The sequence below is a fragment of the Balaenoptera ricei genome, chromosome X (assembly GCF_028023285.1).
Source record: "Balaenoptera ricei isolate mBalRic1 chromosome X, mBalRic1.hap2, whole genome shotgun sequence".
Taxonomy (NCBI): domain Eukaryota; kingdom Metazoa; phylum Chordata; class Mammalia; order Artiodactyla; family Balaenopteridae; genus Balaenoptera; species Balaenoptera ricei.
In genome coordinates, this window is record NC_082660.1 from 100,690,294 (window position 1) to 100,709,885 (window position 19,592).

Here is a 19,592-nt window from a genome sequence, read left to right on the forward strand (position 1 = left end):
GTCAACCACGTACAAAGATGATAAGAAGGTTAAAAGACAAAAATAGTAAAATATCTGTATCCACAATAAGCATTAAGGGATACACAAAAAAGATGTAAAATATGATGTCACAAACAGTAATCGTGAGGGAAGGAGAGTAAAAATGCAGGGTTGATAAAATGCATTTGAAATTAAGAGATCAGCAGTTTAAAATAATCACGTGTAAATATATATATATATATATAGAGAGAGAGAGAGAGAGAGAGAGAGATTGCTATGTATAAATCTCATGCTAACCACAAACTAGAAATCTGTAATAGATACACACACATAATAGAGAAAAGAATCCAAATGTAACACTAAAGAAAGTCATCAGCTCATAAGGGAAGAGAGCAGAAGAAGAAAGGAACCAAAAAGAACTACAAAAACAACTCCCAAACAATTAACAAAAATAAAAAAGGATGGAAAATTATGTCAAGAACCTGGAGTAACTAAAACTAATATACTGCTAGTATGAATATAAATTGCACAACCACTTTGGAAAACTATCTTTTTTTTTAATTGAAGTGTGGTTGGTTTGCAGTGTTGTGTTAGTTGCAGGTGTGCAGCGGGGTAATTTAGTTGTACATATATTTTTTTTCAGATTCTTTTCGCTTATTAAAAAAATTTAAAAAATAAATAAATAAAAGTCACTGTCAAGAAAATCTGTTTATGGCATACAGCTTTCATTTATCTGTATTTGGATTTTAAACTCACTTTTTCCCCAGCCTTATTGAGATTTGATTGACATGTACGCTAAGTGAAATAAGTCAAACAGAGAAAGACAAATACTGTATGATATCACATATGTAGAATCTGAAAGTCACTTTTTTTAAACAAATTCATTTAGTTTATCAATTTCTGATTAGCAACTTAATTTCAAGTATTTCATGGTTGTAAGATGTCTAACATTCACTTAATTGTTCTATGTGTTTTTCTTTTCTTCAGATTCTACTCTGCTATTCAAGTAATGGTCATTACGATTCAGTGTACTCAAAACAATTTCAGTCAAGTGCAGCTGTTTGTCAAGGCATGTGAAGGCTTTATAAATGTTTGGGTGTGCTTTCAGATGATTTGTTGCCGATCTTTAAATTGAGGGGCCCACCATAAATAGCTCTTTTAAAACTTTGTTGGTACCTATTGAATTTGTATACTGGGTTATAGCTATTTTCACATTGTTATAAAAATTCTTACTTTGACAATTGGAGTTTTGGTCATTTTTTCCTTTAGCTGTATTATATGAAATTCTCTATAAAGATGTGTTTGTTGTGGATGAAGAAGAGTTGAAGACTGCAGTTGAGTTGTTTCGAAGTAGTTCGAAGAAGAACAGGAACAATGCTGTGACTAGCAGTGGGGATGTCCATATTGACTACAAGAGTTCAACTCCGGATAGGTAATAAAGGGAAAGGGGATGTCAACTACAAGATCATCATGTTTCTGTGTATCATTTGAACGTGGAAGGGACCTGGCAAGCTTATGACTTAGACAATGTATTTATATACAGTCATCTCTTGACATTGGCGGAGGATTGGTGCCAGGACCCCTGCAAGCACCAAAATGCTTGATGCTCAAGTCCCTCATATAAAACAGTGTAGTATGTGCAGTTGGCCCTCTCCATATCCATGGGTTCTGCGTCCACAGATTCAACCAGTTCCATCCGTGGCTGGTTGAATCTGTGGATGTGGAACCTGCTGAAATGAAGGGGCCAACTGTATATACACACACCTGTATGTATATATGTATACTTGTATGTACAGGGATATACATTTTTTAATGGGGGAAGAGAAGTTTTACCAAAAGATATGTTGCATGCGAAATGCTCAGGCTTCGGGGGTTTGGTCCAAGTCAGAATCAGTTTTTTTTTTTTTCCTCCTATTAACCTGTCTTGTGTCAACTTTATTATTAGTCCAGCCACAAGAACTCAAGAGGGGTAGGGGGGAAATTTCCCCCTCCTGACACATATCTCAAGTCTGACTCCAGAATCTGTTTTTTAATTGCTAGAAGAGACTTTGGAACTATAATCCCATGATTCTCAAACTTATATATGAATTACTTAGGGCGCTTGTTAGAAAGGCAGATTTTGGGGCCTCCCTTCAAAATTGGAGGTCAGAGTAGGGCCAGATATCTACTTTTTAAACAGGTACACCAAAGTAGTCTGATAGAGGTAGGCCATGGACCACACTTTGAGGGAAAAAAACTTGATTCTAAACCAGCACCATCATTTTGTAGATGGTAACTGAGGTTCAAAGTGGTTACTTTACACATACATCCAGCTAGTAGAAGAGAATCTCTCAGGCTAAAGGGGAGTTTTAGGAGCTTTTAGTGTCTGCTTTTGGTACTCACTAGGAGTATACATTGTGACCTCTGAGGAAGCAGCTATTATTGAACAGATTTAGTCAAAAACTTTGAGATAATAAAGTAGGTGTTGTCTTATATTTCTCCCTGATTCTTCTGTCTGGAAATTCAGATAGGCTTGATGCTAGTCAGATATAACCTTGTCTTTTTGTTGTCTTGCAGTTCTATTTCTTGAATGTTTAATGCTTTTTTTTTTTTTTTGATAAAGAGGGTTTTTTAAAAAAACTTACAGTCGGCCCTCCTGATCCAGATGCAGAACCTGGGGTGGTGGAAGGCTGACCGTGAGGGACTTGAGAAACTTGAGTACTTAGATATCTGCCAGGGGTCCTGGACCCAATCCCTCATGGATACCGAGGGATGACTGTATCAGGGAATGCGGGGCACGGGGGGTGGCAACTATATATATCAGGGTAGAAGTTGCTTCATTCTTCACTGATTATTTGTCTTAACTTGAGGCTTACAGAAACTAAAGTAGTAGGAAGGCAGGGTGTATTAGTTATCTGTTGCTGCGTAACAATATTTCCACAAACTTGGCAGCTTAAAACAACATTCTTATCTCATAATTTGTGTGGGTTAGGAATCTGGGCATAGCTTATCCGGGTCTTCTGCTGAGGATCTCACAAGAATGTAATGAGGGTTTTAGCCAAGATTGAGTTCTCATCTGGAGCTTTGGGGAAGGATCCACATGGTTCTTGGTAGTATTCAGTTCCTTGCAGCTGTAGGACTGAGAACTTCAGCTTTTTGTTGGCTGTCAGCCAGAATAACCTTCAGCTCCTTGCTGCATGGGGTTGGTGAACATGTCTGCTTGCTTCCTTATGGTCAGCAAGAGAGAGAGATCAGCAAGACAGGCACTACATTCTTATATAGTGTAATGATATACATCCTGTCTATTGGTTAGACGCAAACTTGGAGGGAAATCATACAAGAGTGTGAACACCAGGAGGGTGGGGATCATAGTGACCATCTTAAGATTGTGTCCCCACAGGAGGTATGAAATATAGGAGGTATTTGTAGCACGTACTTAAAAAAAGGCAGCATAAATGTAAATGCTGGGATGAAAAAGTATTTGCCTCATATTTAGAACTGAGCTACTTTACCACTAGATGGTGGTATAGTCATTAGACTTAAGACTTAGCTACTGCATTTATATAAAGCTCTTTGTTCTAAATCTTTTCAATTAGGACTGAAGAGTGCGATGCCCGCTGCAATGTTGAAAATATACCAGAGGGGTACAATCAAGGAACAGAAGAAGCAAAGGTTTGAGATCTTCTAGGGCAAAGAATTTTCATAATCTTGGCTTGCAGTATCATAACTTAAACTAGTTAAGGTCAGATGGTCCATTTTAGTTATATGGGGTGGGGGAAGAGCTGATGTGTTCCTTCGTGTAAGTCTTGATCTGAAATGTAAAATGTGTGCTTAATGTTCTCTGAATTTTTGTTCCTATGGAATTGTAAATTTTTTTCAAAGCTAACTCTGAACACTTGAGAAATTTCAGAACCTGCTGTTTTCAAGTTAAAGTAATATTAGAAACCCAATAGATATTTAGTTTGTAATCAATCTTCTGATGCTGAGGTTTCTTTTTGTCATTAAAGAGAGTAAGGTTTATTCCTATTTTACTCAGAAAATAGGTAGTAATCCTAGTTGGAGAAACAGGAGGAATTTTACCACCTGTATAGGTCTAAAATCAAGCAGACCTTCAGTTTGAGACTAGCTAAATAGGGCAGATACTACTAGAACAATCTCTGTGTATGTCCCCAAGTGCTGGTAATTTGGAAACAGTATGGAATACCATGAAATTCTAGGAAAGCAGAAGAAAAAGATAATTCTTTTGGAAATTGTAGCAGATTTTGACCAAAATGAAGTAGCCTTTTCAGATTTGTCTAGGTGTCTAGGGTACAGAAACACTTGCACCTCTGTATGCATATCAAGATGAGACTTGTTGAATAGCCCTGACTGAATCTTTAATTCTGGTCTGTGTTGCATTGATATATGTATCTCCTGAGTTATTGGCTGCTTTAGACAATATTTCCCTTCTGCCATCTATAACCTTTTAGATTTCTGCATATTGCTTATTTAGACTCCTGATTTTAAAAAAACACAGTAAAATTTATTGCGGCTTTTATTTTTTTTTAATGAAGATTTATTTATTTATTTAGGCTGTGTTGGGTCTTCGTTGCTGTGCGCGGGCTTTCTCTAGTTGTGGTGAGCGGGGCTACTCTTTGTTGCGGTGCGCAGTCTTCTCATTGCTGGGGCTTCTCTTGTTGCGGAGCACAGGCTCAGGCTCCAGACGCGCAGGCTTCAGTAGTTGTGGCACATGGGCTTAGCTGCTCCGATGCGTGTGGGATCTTCCCGGACCAGGGCTCGAACCCATGTCCTCTGCATTGGCAGGTGGATTCTTAACCACTGCGCCACCAGGGAAGTCCTATTTCTTTTAATAAAGAAGGAAAGGCCTATATGTACATAGTTTTAAAAAAGGAAGAAAAGAACCTTATTTCTTCCTTCTTCATAGAAGGAAGACTTAAGGATGGTGAGTTTGTAGCATGATTATTTTTGTTTTAGTCTCCAGAAAATCCACCAAAGATGCTCTTCCCTTATAAGGTGCTCAAAGCCCTGGATCCAGCAATCTATCGTAATGTAGAATTTGATGTTTGGCTGGACAGCAAAAGAGGTAATGAAACATCAACAGGATATTTTTGAATCCTGACAGATCTAGGAGAATAATTTTGCAAATTTTTTTAATAAGAGGTGTTTTCAAACCACTGTTATAAAAAAAAAAACACTTTTATATGTTTATATGGTACTTTTTAGCCTATTCAATACATGATTTACATCCAAAGGAGGAAACAAATAGGTTTAGAACTGGGGGAGGGATCTTTGAGAGTCTGATGTTCATCAGGGACTTCAACTGTGCAAAGACTGTGTGTCTTTAGATAACTTTAAGAGTACCAGAAACTTGTAAGTGGAAATAAGTTCATCTTAAGTTTAATGTGTCAAGACTGCCCTCACTGATAGATGAATAGGTCAGGTGTTCGCAAACTATGACCTGTGAATCAAATCCAATCTGCCACCTGTTTTTGTATGGTCTGTGAGCTAAGAATGGTTTTTATATTTTTAATTGGCAGGGAAAAATTAAAAGAACAGTATATTGTGATACATGAAAACTATATGAAATTCAATTTTAAGTGTCCATAAAGTTTTATGACAGACTTGAATAATTGCAAGAGTCTGTATGGCCCACAAACTTTAAAATATTTACTGTATGGCTCTTTACAGAGAAAGTTTGCCAACCCTTGAAATAAGTAATTGTTTCTCTCCCCTTATAAGGTAACTAAGTTGATCAAAGTAGGTCTTAAAGTTCTGCCATCAAGGTAGCCTTTAATGTTTCATATTCAACTCCTTGAACCTCGGTGGTGAACCTAGGTATAGTTAATAATCTAGAATGAGGTTAATACCTGTGGAACACAAATTGTGTTAATATCCTGAGGTTAATACCTTGTGGAACACAATAAAAACACAGTTGATCCTTGAACAATGCGGGGGTTAGGGCTGCTGACCTCCTAAGCAGTTGAAAATCCAGATATAATTTGTAGTCGGCCCTCAGTATTCCCAGTTCCTCTGTATCCTCAGTTCTACATCCTCGGATTCAACAACCTCGGTACTTGTAATACTATTGAAAAAAATCCGCATATGAGTGGATACATGCAGTTCAAACCCGTATTGTTCAAGGGTAAACTGTATTGCTTTGAAGAAGCTACACAGTGGGGTTTTTTTTTCCTTTTTTAAAAAAATTGAAGTGTGTTACTTTCAAACTGTACCTTGTTGGTATATGACCAACTCTAAGATTACAACCTCCCAATTTCCACCTATTTGTGTTTTTTTTTTTTAAACATCTTTATTGAAGTATAATTGCCTTACAATGGTGTGTTAGCTTCTGCTTTATAACAAAGTGAATCAGTTATACACATACAATATGTTCCCATATCTCTTCCCTCTTGCATCTCCCTCCCTCCCACTCTCCCCATCCCACCCCTCTAGGTGGTCACAAAGCACCGGGCTGATCTCCCTGTGCTATGTGGCTGCTTCCCACTAGCTATCTATTTTACATTTGGTAGTGTATATATGTCCATGACACTCTCTTACACCTATTTGTGTTTTATAGCACAGAACTATTCTGGCAGGTCTCCTTAAATTGACCACAGAAATAACCCATCAAGAGTGATGGAATGACCCTTTAGGACATTTTCCCTCCAGATTTTAGCTTATAGTGGTAGCATTGTCAAAAACACTGTGGTAAAAGTAAATTAGAAAATGAAATGATGTAAAACAGCAAAGGAACCAGTTCGGTTGAGCTTGAATCTTCATTTTCTTTTCATAGAACTTCAAAAATCTGATTATATGGAGTGTTCTGGGAGACAGTACTATGTGGGAGACAAATGTCAGGTTAGTTCCTTCTTTAAAGAATCAGTAATTTGTTTTTCTGAGATTGTGGTTTTAGTCATTAATATGAGTTCAACAAAACTAATTTACAAAATGCTAGGAATTTTTTTAATGTTTGGTTAAATTTTAATTACAAACTTGTGATTAGATGTAACGCTGTTTCAGCATGTGCTGCCTCCATTGAACTGAACTGGCAGTGTTGATTATCAACTGCTTTAATAAGTAGATACTGAACTCCATTTGGGAGGAGAAGTAGTGTTTTTGTTTGGCAAAAGCCAGATCTGACTTGAGACTAGATTTGTTCTTACTGTCTCTTCCCCTCTTTCAGGTTCACTTGGAATCAGGTGGAAGATATTATAATGCTCATATTCAGGAAGTTGGAAATGGAAGAAATTCTGTAACAGTCTTCATTGAAGAATTGGCAGAAAAGTAAGAATATAATAATTTGTTGAATTACTAAAATCTTTGGCTTTTGATGCCTTTTTGTAATATTGAGAATTACCAGGATGCTAGTAAGAGAACCAGAGTTATATCTGGTACTGGCCTAAGATGACTTATCGTGAGTTGTAAAAGCATATGGTGAAGTGTGAAATTTCAGTATATCTATGCATAAGTTTCAAAATCCTGGGTAACAGCCAACTTATTAGAAATACTAAGTACAACAGAATTCTGATATAAAACTATACTAACTGGAAAGCTAGTTTGCTAACTGAGCCTCTGCCAATATCAAGATAGGCTAGTCCATCTGTTCTCAAACTTTAACATACCCCAGAATTACCTGGAGAGCTTGTTAAAATACAGATTGATGAGCTCCATCCCCAAAGTTTGATTTAGTACGTTTGTGGTGGGGCCCAAGAATTTGAACTTCTAACAAGTTTCCAGGTGATGCTAATGCTGTTGGTCCACTTTGAGAACCATTAAAGTAGGTTATGCTGCCCTAACAACCAAAGACTCTTGGCAACTTAAAGTTCATTTCTTGCTCATTTAGCATGTTCATAGTAGGTCAGCAAAGGGGACCCAGGTTGACAACGGCTCTATCCAGACGTATGCTACCATGATCACAGGCAGGGAAAAAATGAAAACATGACAAACCGTGTGCTGGTTTTTAAAGCATCTGCTCACATTTTACTGGCCAAAATAGGTTACATAACTAAGCCTGAAGTCAATGGGGTGAGAAAATATAGTCCTTCTTCAAGGAGAGGCAACAAATATTTGTAAATTAGTCTACCACAGTCTTTCCTCCTGAGCATGATATGTGCTACAGACAGCTGTGAAATTGTACAAACTGCTCTTAGGTTTTCTAACATAAAAAGAAAACCTCAATGAGGAAGCTAGTGTTAACAGGTTTAAGTAGAAAACACTTGAAAATGAAGCAGGAGGGATCGGGTATATGTATCAAATGAGAATTAAGTCTGTGTTGCAATGGCTTAATGGTGGTATCTTTACCTTTAAGGCATGTTGTTCCACTGGCTAACTTAAAACCAGTTACCCAAGTGACACCTGTTCCTGCCTGGAATGTTACACCCAGTAGGAAAGGAAGAGATTACCAGAAAATTTCCTGGGACTGTGTCCCAGAAATGGGTTTGTATGCTGAAGGTTTTATTATTTTCCTCTTGTATTTACCTACATTGCACTTTAAAAAAAAAAAAAAAAGCTGGAACGTTAAGTTTTATTCTGGGTTAGAGTTTCTCAACTTCAGCACTACTGACTTTTTAGGATGGCTAATACTTCATTGTAGGGAGCTGTCCTGTGCATTGTAGGGTGCTTAGCAGCATCCCTGGTCTCTATCTACTAGACGCCAGCAGCATCCTTCCCCAAGTTATGGCGACCAAAAATGTCTCCAGACACTGCCAAATGTGCCTCAAGAAGGGGAGGGGCAAGATTGTCCCTGGCTGAGAACTACTGTTTAGGTGACTTTGTTTAAGCTTAAGGTGGAGTGGATTTTAAATTCTAAAACTTGAAGGGAAAAGATTTCTCAAAGAACTAGGAAAACACCTCATGGAAGCAGCCAGAGAAGCTGGAAGCAACCATATTAATATGTCTATTAATAGACATAATTTTTTGGATAACAGTAACATAGATGACTGGATGACTGACTCTATGTTTTGATGACCAAAGTTGCCTATACTAAAGGTAGTGCTGAGATGTCCATTGATACAGAAGTTACTTGCTGGTTTTGCCCTTCCAAATGAAAGACCTAGTACATCCTTTGAAAATACAGAAGTTCCTTCCCTGTATTCATATGGTTTTCCTAAGTAAAACATCTGAGAGTCTTAGACATTTGTGGGAGACACTGGACCTTTTGCTTTGGTTTTGAAGCTTATTGCTTATTACTTCTTTGTTTGCTTGAAAGCTATGTCAGAGATGGACATGAAGCAACGGAGGAAGATGTTCAAGAAAATTAGAGAGAAAGAGGTTTATATGACTATGGCTTACAGCAGGGGAGACCCCTTCTTCCCACCCAGGCTTCAGCACAGTATGCATTATGAGCATGACTCTCCAATGCACTACTCACAGACAGCTGACGGTGTTATGTCTAATGAACATTTTCATCCTGAACATTCATCTCCGGGACAAGGTCAGGGATATGGGATGCCCAGGTAGGTCTTAACTGACTTTGAAGATAATGTACATCTCTGTTTAGACATTGGAAATAATTCCTGGGCAGAATTACAGTAGAATTTAGAAATATCTTAATAGTTTAGATTTCTTTTATAATCTCTGCCTGAAGGGAGCGTAGAGGATGGAACTGATGTATACTTAAATTCTTGTCAAATTTATTGAAGATTTGCATTCTCATAGTCTAGGAAAATATGATGGAGCAGTTGAAGAAATCCTAGAAGATAGAATGCCATCAAGCTGAGTGCCATGTATATGGCACTGTGTCAATAATGAATAGGCCAAACCATACTGGTAAAGAACATAAAAAAAGAATATATGTATATGTATAACTGAATCACTTTGCTGTACAGCAGAAATTAACACAACATTGTAAAGCAACTATACTGCAATTTTAAAAAAATGAATAGGCCTAATGTCAGTAGTGAGGAAAGCAAAGCTCTTTCTATTTGGTCATTTTTAGAAGGATATGTTAATTTAACTACGAAGACTGACTACTCAAGCACTAGTAAATAAAGAGTTCTGGTTTTTTTCCCCCTTTATTCTTAGGGATTCACCTCGCTTTATAAACAGGCACAACATGGCAGGCCCTAAAGTTGGTTTTTACCCTGGCCCAGGTAAAAGGTGCTGCCAGAGCTATGATAACTTCTATAGATCTCGGTAAGTGAATTTTAAGTGTTGAAAGTTAGAGAAAATGAGTGAGTCTGACTTTGTTGCTGTGCAGTAAATATATGGACTAAATTTTTTTTAAAGTGTCAACATGGAGATGTTTGAACTGTTATTTAGAAATTAGAAACAAGTTACTACCATATTTTATCTTTTTTTCCCCTTCTCATTCTACAAACTACTTAAGTTCCTTTAGACGTAGTCACCGCCAGATGCATTGTATGAATAAGGAGTGCCAGTTTAGCTTTGTTCCAGAGAATGGACAGATGCCCAGGGGCTTGGAAGAAACCATTACTTATTATGAAGTTGAAGAAGGGGATGAGACTGCTTATCCAACTTTACCTGTAAGTAGGTCAAAATTTTACTCAAAAAGCTATTTACTTTTTTATTGTACTTTTTTAAGTGAAGGTAATATGGATACATTTTAGCTGTTTTACAAATGACCAAATAAAGCCCCTCCTGGAAAACATGAGTTTTCATCTTAGAGCTTTTAAAAATTGGAGAGAATGTTTTTTTTAACCTGTTCTTATAGAGGAAGAGTAGAGGTGGACAAATAATCTTGCCTATATAAGTATGGGTTAAAATTTTCTGTTTTCTTGATCGTTATTTCCTCACATATTTTTGATTCTAAAGTAAATTTAAAATATTTATAGCTTTTTCTCTGACTATATAGGGAGAACTGCATGTGTATGTGTGTATCTCTTTGGTACAGAATCATGGAGGGCCCTCTACAATGGTTCCTGCTGCTTCGAGATACTATGTTGCAAGTCGAGGACATAGCTCAGGCAGACAGACTTTGAATTCAGAGGAAGGTGATAGCCAGAGTGACAATGGTGAGTGTCAGTTCCAGTTAAGTATTTTTTTAAAAGATGATTCTTGTGGTATTAGCACAACAGGGCTAAAGTTTTGGTTTGGCGGGGGGAGTCTCACTCTGTTCTGGCAACTCATTTTGAAAGAGTTATCAGTTCTTGTATCAGAGCTTGCTAGGTTTTTGAAGATGTCTTGGTATTTTTCAGAAAGACAGACTTCTATTTCTGTAGGCCACTACATTGTTAAAACTTTCAGCTCTCTGCATAGGTCTTCAGTGAGTTTTGATTTGGTGAGATTTCAGTATGGAAAATATCTATTCTTTATTAGTGAGGAACTATTCATGTTGTCCTCACCATTTGTATAACTATTTTAGGCTTTTCATGTGACTCTTATTTTATGAGACTGCTATGAAATAATTTCGTTGCCCAAAGAAATCTACTTGATCTATAAACATTACTATTCATTGAGTTCTAATGGCCATGTACTGTACTAAGCAATTATATTTACAATTTAATATAATACTTTATCGCTCTGAGGAATGTGGTATCTTTTTTTTTTTTCCAACTTTTAGTTTTATTGATCTTTGCTATTGTTTTCTTTGTTTCTATTTCATTTATTTCTGCTCTGATCTTTATGATTTCTTTCCTTCTGCTAACTTTGGGTTTTGTTTGTTCTTCTTTCTCTAGTTTCTTTAGGTGTAAGGTTAGATTGTTTACTTGAGCTTTTTCTTGTTTCTTTAGGTAGGCTTGTATAGCTATAAACTTCCCTCTTAGAACTGCTTTTGCTGCATCCCATAGGTTTTGGGTCGTCGTGTTTTCATTGTCATTTGTCTCTAGGTATTTTTTTATTTCCTCTTTGATTTCTTCAGTGATCTCTTGGTTATTTAGTAACGTATTGTTTAGCCTCCATGTGTTTGTCTTTTTTACGTTTTTTTCCCCTGTAATTCATTTCTAATCTCATAGCATTGTGGTCAGAAAAGATGCTTGATATGATTTCAATTTTCTTAAATTTACTGAGGCTTGATTTGTGACCCAAGATGTGATCTATCCTGGAGAATGTTCCGTGCACACTTGAGAAGAACGTGTAATCTGCTGTTTTTGGATGGAATGTCCTATATATATCAATTAAATCTATCTGGTCTATTGTATCATTTAAAGCTTCTGTTTCCTTATTTATTTTCATTTTGGATGATCTGTCCATTGGTGTAAGTGAGGTGTTAAAGTCCCCCACTATTATTGTGTTACTGTCGATTTCCTCTTTTATAGCTGTTAGCAGTTGCCTTATGTATTGAGGTGCTCCTATGTTGGGTGCATATATATTTATAATTGTTATATCTTCTTCTTGGATTGATCCCTGGATCATTATGTAGTGTCCTTCCTTGTCTCTTGTAACATTCTTTATTTTAAAGTCTATTTTATCTGATATGAGTATAGCTACTCCAGCTTTCTTTTGATTTCCATTTGCATGGAATATCTTTTTCCATCCCCTCACTTTCAGTCTGTATGTGTCCCTAGGTCTAAAGTGGGTCTCTTGTAGACAGCATATATATATGGGTCTTGTTTTTGTATCCATTCAGCCAGTCTATGTCTTTTGGTTGGGGCATTTAATCCATTCACGTTTAAGGTAATTATCGATATGTATGTTCCTATGACCATTTTCTTAATTGTTTTGGGTTTGTTTTTGTAGGTCCTTTTCTTCTCTTGTGTTTCCCACTTAGAGAAGTTCCTTTAGCATTTGTTGTAGAGCTGGTTTGGTGGTGCTGAATTCTCTTAGCTTTTGCTTGTCTGTAAAGCTTTTGATTTCTCCATCAAATCTAAATGAGATCCTTGCCGGGTAGATTAATCTTGGTTGTAGGTTCTTCCCTTTCATCACTTTAAGTATATCATGCCACTCCCTTCTGGCTTGCAGAGTTTCTGCTGAGAAATCAGCTGTTAACCTTATGGGAGTTCCCTTGTATGTTATTTGTCATTTTTCCCTTGCAGCTTTCAATAATTTTTCTTTGTCTTTAATTTTTGCCAATTTGATTACTATGTGTCTTGGCATGTTTCTCCTTGGGTTTATCCTGTATGGGATTCGCTGTGCTTCCTGGACTTGGGTGGCTATTTCCTTTCCCATGTTAGGGAAGTTTTCGACTATAATCTCTTCAAATATTTTCTCTGGTCCTTTCTCTCTCTCTTCTCCTTCTGGGACCCCTATAATGTGAATGTTGTTTCGTTTAATGTTGTCCCAGAGGTCTCTTGGGCTGTCTTCATTTCTTTTCATTCTTTTTTCTTTAGTCTGTTCCGCAGCAGTGAATTCCACCATTCTGTGTTCCAGGTCACTTATCCGTTCTTCTGCCTCAGTTATTCTGCTATTGATTCCTTCTAGTGTAGTTTTCATTTCAGTTATTGTATTGGTCATCTCTGTTTGTTTGTTCTTTAATTCTTCTAGGTCTTTGTTAATGATTTCTTGCATCTTCTCAATCTTTGCCTCCATTCTTATTCTGAGGTCCTGGATCATCTTCACTATCATTATTCTGAATTCTTTTTCTGGAAGGTTGCCTATCTCCACTTCATTTAGTTGTTTTTCTGGGGTTTTTTCTTGTTCCTTCATCTGGTACATAGTCCTCTGCCTTTTCATCTTCTCTATCTTTCTGTAACTGTGGTTTTTGGTCCACAGGCAGGATTGTAGTTTTTCTTGCTTCTGCTGTCTGCCCTCTGGTGGTTGAGGCTATCTAAGAGGCTTGATGGGAGGCTCTGGTGGTGGGTAGAGCTGCAGGAATGTGGTATCTTTATTTTATTTATTATTTTTTTATTAAAATTTTTTAAATAAATTTATTTTATTTTTATTTATTTTTGGCTGCATTGGGTCTTTGTTGCTGCGCGTGGGCTTTCTCTAGTTGCGGTGAGCTGGGGCTACTCTTCGTTATAGTGCATGGGCTTCTCATTGCGGTGGCTTCTCTTGTTGTGGAGCATGGGCCCTAGGTGCGCGGGCTCTAGAGTGCAGGCTCAGTAGTTGTGGCGCATGGGCTTAGTTGCTCCGCGGCATGTGGGATCTTCCCAGACCAGGGCTCGAACCCCTGGCCCCTGCATTGGCAGGTGGATTCTTAACCAGTTCTTCCCACCAGGGAAGCCCTTCTTTATTTTTTATATGAGGAAATTGAGGTTCAAAGGGTAAATGACATGGCCAAAGTCATACCTTTGGTAAGTGGCAGAGATTTAATCCTTTTTATAACAGCTTTATTTAGATATAATTTACATACTATACAGTTAACCTCACGTGTACAATTCAGTGTTTAAAGTGCAATTCAGTGGTTTTTAGTATAGTCACAAAGTTGCATACATCACCACAATCAATTTTAGAAAAAGAAACCCTGTACCCATTAGCCATCATTCCTCATTATCCCCCCAGCATACCCTCCCGCTGCCCGTAGTGGTAGGCAACCATCAATCTGCTTTCTGTCTTAATGGATTTTGCCTATTCTGGACATTTCATATAAAAGGAATCATGCAATATGCGGTCCTTTGTGACTGGCAGAGATCAATTTTGAATTTGAGTTTATCTGACTCCAAAGCATGTATACATGACCTTTATAGTTGTTACAGTGCCTCTCATCATTGAGTGTGCTTATTTTTTACCATTTTTCTGTAAAATGAAATATGCCTACTGAAACAATTCTGGAGGAATTGGGTGGATTAAGGAGGTGTGAGGCAGTCTGAATGATTTGACTTACTGGTCAACGTATTTTCTTGTGATATTCTTCTTTCTGCTACTTATGTTGGAGAAAATAGATATTTCTAATAATTTAGTGTGCATGCATGTGCCTGAGTATGCGTACTCTCTGCTCTTTTACTCAGGATGACCCTTTTGCTTTTCCTTTTAGCACAGTGGGTATCTTCAGATGTACTGTTCACCTATAGTGGCATATTCAGAGTAACCAAATATTCGTTCTCACCTTAGATCCTGTTGTCTGGAGGGGTTACCTGCATGTGTGTTGGATAAGTGACATGTTTAAGAATCAATACAGTTTTGACCTTTGGGGTGTTATTTGCTGGAAAACTGTCCAATTGAAGATTGACGTTCTCTGAATTTAAATGGTGTAGCAGTCTTAGAGCAAAGTACTTCAGTCCTGTAAGCCATCTCCTGAGAACAAACTGATTCTAAATGTATTATTTACCTGAATCAGGCTGAAAAGCAGATGAAGCATGCCATATTCCTTTAACATTCACCTAAGCAAACTATTGGTTATTATACTCAGATTACTTTATAATCACCATTTACTATATGCCAAGCATCATGCTGTGTTCTTTTCACCCCACTATGAGCTAGGTACTGTTAACCCTGTTTTACAGTGAAGAAATTAAGACACAAAGATTAAATAACATGCCTAAAGTGATATAGTTAATTAGGATTCAAATCTAGACAGTCCTAACTCCAGAGCCAGTGAAGTTAATCACCATACTCTACCGCCAGAATTGGACACAAGTGGGTTTTTCACGTCTGTCTGAACTCTAAGAACTAAGGGAATTTTCAAAGGAGAAATTTGCACTGTTTACAGCCAGTCTCTGGCTTTAATATCTGTTGAGTAGTATGAAAGCTCGATCACTTGTTTCAAGGATGTATACATTTTAGTTTTGAACATATATCCATAAAACTTGAAAAGAAGCAAGTGCTGGCCATCTGGCTCTGCTGAGCAAGAAATCCTACATAAACACACTTTTTCTGTCTTTTTTTTCTAGGAGGATATCATGAAGAATATATTTATCCTTCAGGTCAGTGAGATCTAGGTAAAATCTGATATTCATTATTTATAAAATTTCAAACTTTATTATAAAATAATGCTCATTATTTTTACTTTGGCTATATCCTCTAGAACAAGGCTATGAAACTTCAGGTGTTTATAGCACAACTGAATCTACAGCAAACTTGGTAGGTATTTAATAATAATGACAAACACATATAGCTCCTGTGTACTAGAACACTGTTCTGAGTGCTATACATATAAATGTATTTAAATCAGAACAATCCTATGAGGTATTAGGGTATCATTCCCATTTTGTAGATGAAGAAATTGAGACCCAGAAATTAAGTAACTCATCCAAGATCACACCCCTTTCTAGAAATTACCCTAGAGATGTTCTTAATATGTGTTGATACAAGAGGAAATTTGAACATTGGCGATGATGATTTTTTTAGAGGATTTTATCATGATCTTTCTAACAGTAAGAATGGGCCATAAATCTGAGGTACTTAATATAACAAAAGTTTACTTCTTGGTTATGCTACATGTGTAGTGGAGGTCTGCAGGAGGGCTCTGCTTAGGGACTTAGGCTGATGGAAGCTCCATCCGTGATTGCTAAGGCAGGAAACAAAAGGTAGTGAATGGTGCCCTGGCTCTTACAGCTTCTACCTGGAGGTGACACATATCACTTTCTTTTCCATTTCTTTTTCATCGGCCAGAGCATGTTTCTCTTGAAGACTCTTAACTTCTCTGTGCCTAGAAGTCAAAAAGTTGGAAATATTTTAACAGCACTAAGGATTACAACATTCAGTGGAAACTCCCACAGGCAAAATACTTCCTTCCACCTCAAGAGAGGCAACCCCAAAATCCCCTTCAGTGTGATTAAACTCAGAGCCCAAGGTTCCTGGGAAATGTGTAGTACTCTGTATTGGGTCCAGATGTGGTTCCTCTTGATCTGGAGGCCTAAACCGAATATACAAAGTTATATACCCCCTACATACCCAATTTCCCGTGGTAGAGCAGGGACTGAAAAATTGCAGTAGAACTTCCCATTCAGATGCAGGGAAAATGGGAGAAACGGTTACTGGCCCATAGCAATTCTGACATCATGCTGGACAGACATTTTGAGGGCCCCCAACCTAGGCATGGGGACTGTTCCCTGGAGAGGCTCCCTGGTTCATTGTTTTCTGGGGCTCTTGATTACTCCAAGGCCCTTCCTTCCTTGGCCATATTTGAAGTAGGCATTGGAGAATAATCCATCTTGGCAGCTGAGCAGCTTTCTCAGCCTGCTTCTTACTCATAGAAAATTGAGGGCCCAAGGGTGGTTTTATCTCAGTTGGATAGTTTCAGTTCTGCTCATGGTTTCTTTGGCTATGTGAGTAATTTATTGTGCAGCTTCTCTGATTCCTATTAGTTTTATGTGCCAATAGCCATACTGACAATTCTTTTTTATAAACATACTACTTAGATTTGCTATAATTCTTTGCACTCTTATCCCTGTCTCTCTACTTGATTGCAAATACCTTCAGCTTATCAGGCATTGATGAAAGCCATACCTTTGAATACTTTTCCATGAGCCATTTTGTCCAAGTGCAAGGATTCATTGGGTGTTATATCCTTAATGGTACTCTTGCTTTGAGATACTTTAATGCAATCATATTTTAACAATGATTTGAGTCTTCCTTCAAGGCCGAGTTTTAACTTCTCTTTGTTGTTCAAAGCATTTATCAATTTTATCTTTTAGAGTTTTGAGTTGAAGCAGTTGCCTCTCCAAACCCTACAAGTCCTAGTATTCAAGGACTCTGTTCCCTTTCATTCCTGCCTACAAACTACTTTTCTGTACACATCTGTCTTTAAAATACCTTGCTAAACTCTGCCAGCAGTAATCAAAACACAAAACTAACATTCTGTTTTCCAAACCTCTTCCCTTAAGAGCTACAAATTCATAATCTCCTTCTCAAGTTAGGTTTTTGTTAACAGCAGCACCCTAATTTTAGTTACCAATTACTGTTTTGGTCAAGCTAGGTTACACTGCAGCAACAGTCCACCAAAATCTCAGCGGCTTAACACAGTTGTTCTCGCTAATGTTAGAGGTCCAGTGCAGGTTGGTAGCAGGCCTTTGTTCATCAGAGTCACTCAGGAACCCAGGCTGATGGACATGTACTTTCACAGTCAACCTTGGCAGAGCTGAAGATAGGGAAATAGAACACTGGCTCTCAATATTTCTCATATTTCATTGTCCAAACAAGTCACGTGCCCATACCTAATTAGATGAGGCCAGGAAGAGCAACCTACCCATGTACCTAGGAGGAGAGCTGGAATATTTGTGAGGAAGTTGAATGACTACCCTCTATTCTCTGTGATTAATCTTAACTTTGATAGCTTCATGTACTGAATTTTTGTTTTTACTGTTTAGGCAATACATCTTAGGAAGGTGATGAAAACTGTGATATATAATTCTCTTCCCATTATTTCTCCTTCCCTTCCTTTGCCCCTGCTAGAGAAATAGTTTTTCCTCTCACTCTGTCATTACTATTCTCATATCACATGCTTTTTACACCATTTCTTGAAATAGCCACCCAAGTTGAAAAAGCAAGTAAAAATCTCACCTTCAGGAATGACAAGAGTAGACACTTTCTTTCTGTCCCTTTAATTTCACTTGTCACGTGTTCCTTTTTCTGAACTTACTTTATCATACATCCCCAGTAGGTTTCAGTCTCTTCATGACGTGCTCCACTCCCACTCCCCAGTCACCAAGTTTCTAAGTAATTTTTCTAAGTAATTTTTTCACAGCATTCTGAGGGGAGAAGACCCAATGCAGGACTTAAAGATTTCCAGGCACAGAACCTTCTAAGAAACCATGAACATTTTTTCTTCTTAATTCCACGCCCAACTCTCACCTAAATCCTTGTCTAGAATTGTTTAGAATTCACACTGGGCCTTCTGAGCCAGGGCTGAAGTTTGCTTTTTGGCCGGTACTTGGGCTGTACTTGAACACAGACTTTCGAAACATGCACTCTTAGGTCCATGTTAAGTTGGGCTTGTCTTTGTCCCAATGTGGTTCCTCTTGTTTCCTGTGATACTTCCCCTGATTTCCTCTGTGTCCTTATTACCAGCTTCTGCTGCTAGTTTATTTTTCTGTCATGACGGTGTGTCATGCATAATTCTGAGCCTTTTAAAATCATTGTTACTTTCACAAAGACAAGGTCTTGAGCCAAAGGGAAATGGTGTTTGGATTATACTACATCCTGCTTAGGTAGGGTGCAGCTGACCAACCAGTTATCCACCCTTGTCCCAAGCTGTTCCTTTAGATGGAATGCTTTCTTTTAGCAACACTGTTGCTGGCCCTACTGATTTTGAGGTTTTTAAGGCAAGAGAGGACACTGAGAAAGTGTTTAAATTACAATTCTCCATTACATTTTAGTATCTACATTGGGACTAGAGTTGGATATGATCAGGATTTCTGTAGATAGGAAATAGAACAGTCACCTAAGTCAGGCACTAGAGTGATACCTTTTGGAGCATTATCATAGTAGTCACCTCCAAATTTGAATACTTTTAGGACAGATCACTTTCACTTATCTTTAGGAGATGTTGAAACAAAGCAGATCTTTTATTGATGTATTGTTTAATTTCTTGATTTCCCCTTATTTGTACTTCTGTATTCAATAAAGTCTCTTGAGGATAGAAGACGATGTTCTATGTCACCTCATGACGCAGTTACCTCATACAACTACCCCCAGAAGGTAATCTTTATAGTTTTATTTTGCAGTCAGTTGCAGTGGCCTAAACAGAAGAAAATGAATTTTTTCTTTTTGTTCTCTTTGCCCTTCATCATACTTCAAAGAAGCTGCTTATATTCTTATGTTAAGTGTTATTATACTTCCTGGTGCCTGGCACAATAATTAGTAAATTTATTAACAAATTGATGGAGCATCTACTGTGTTCCAGACACTGTTCTGTGTGC

The 19,592-nt window shown here is 37.7% G+C and overlaps 1 protein-coding gene across 1 annotated transcript in view; it reads left to right on the forward strand.

Moving 5' to 3' along the window:
- Positions 1–19,592, forward strand: part of ALG13 (ALG13 UDP-N-acetylglucosaminyltransferase subunit) — a 67,096-nt gene that overhangs the window by 28,724 nt on the left and 18,780 nt on the right. The window contains 14 exon segments of the mRNA XM_059911942.1: positions 967–1,048; positions 1,249–1,411; positions 3,555–3,630; positions 4,933–5,041; positions 6,749–6,813; positions 7,139–7,239; positions 8,264–8,391; positions 9,164–9,410; positions 9,979–10,089; positions 10,283–10,439; positions 10,808–10,928; positions 15,624–15,656; positions 15,758–15,813; positions 19,300–19,371. Coding sequence (XP_059767925.1) covers positions 967–1,048; positions 1,249–1,411; positions 3,555–3,630; positions 4,933–5,041; positions 6,749–6,813; positions 7,139–7,239; positions 8,264–8,391; positions 9,164–9,410; positions 9,979–10,089; positions 10,283–10,439; positions 10,808–10,928; positions 15,624–15,656; positions 15,758–15,813; positions 19,300–19,371 — 1,521 coding nt within the window.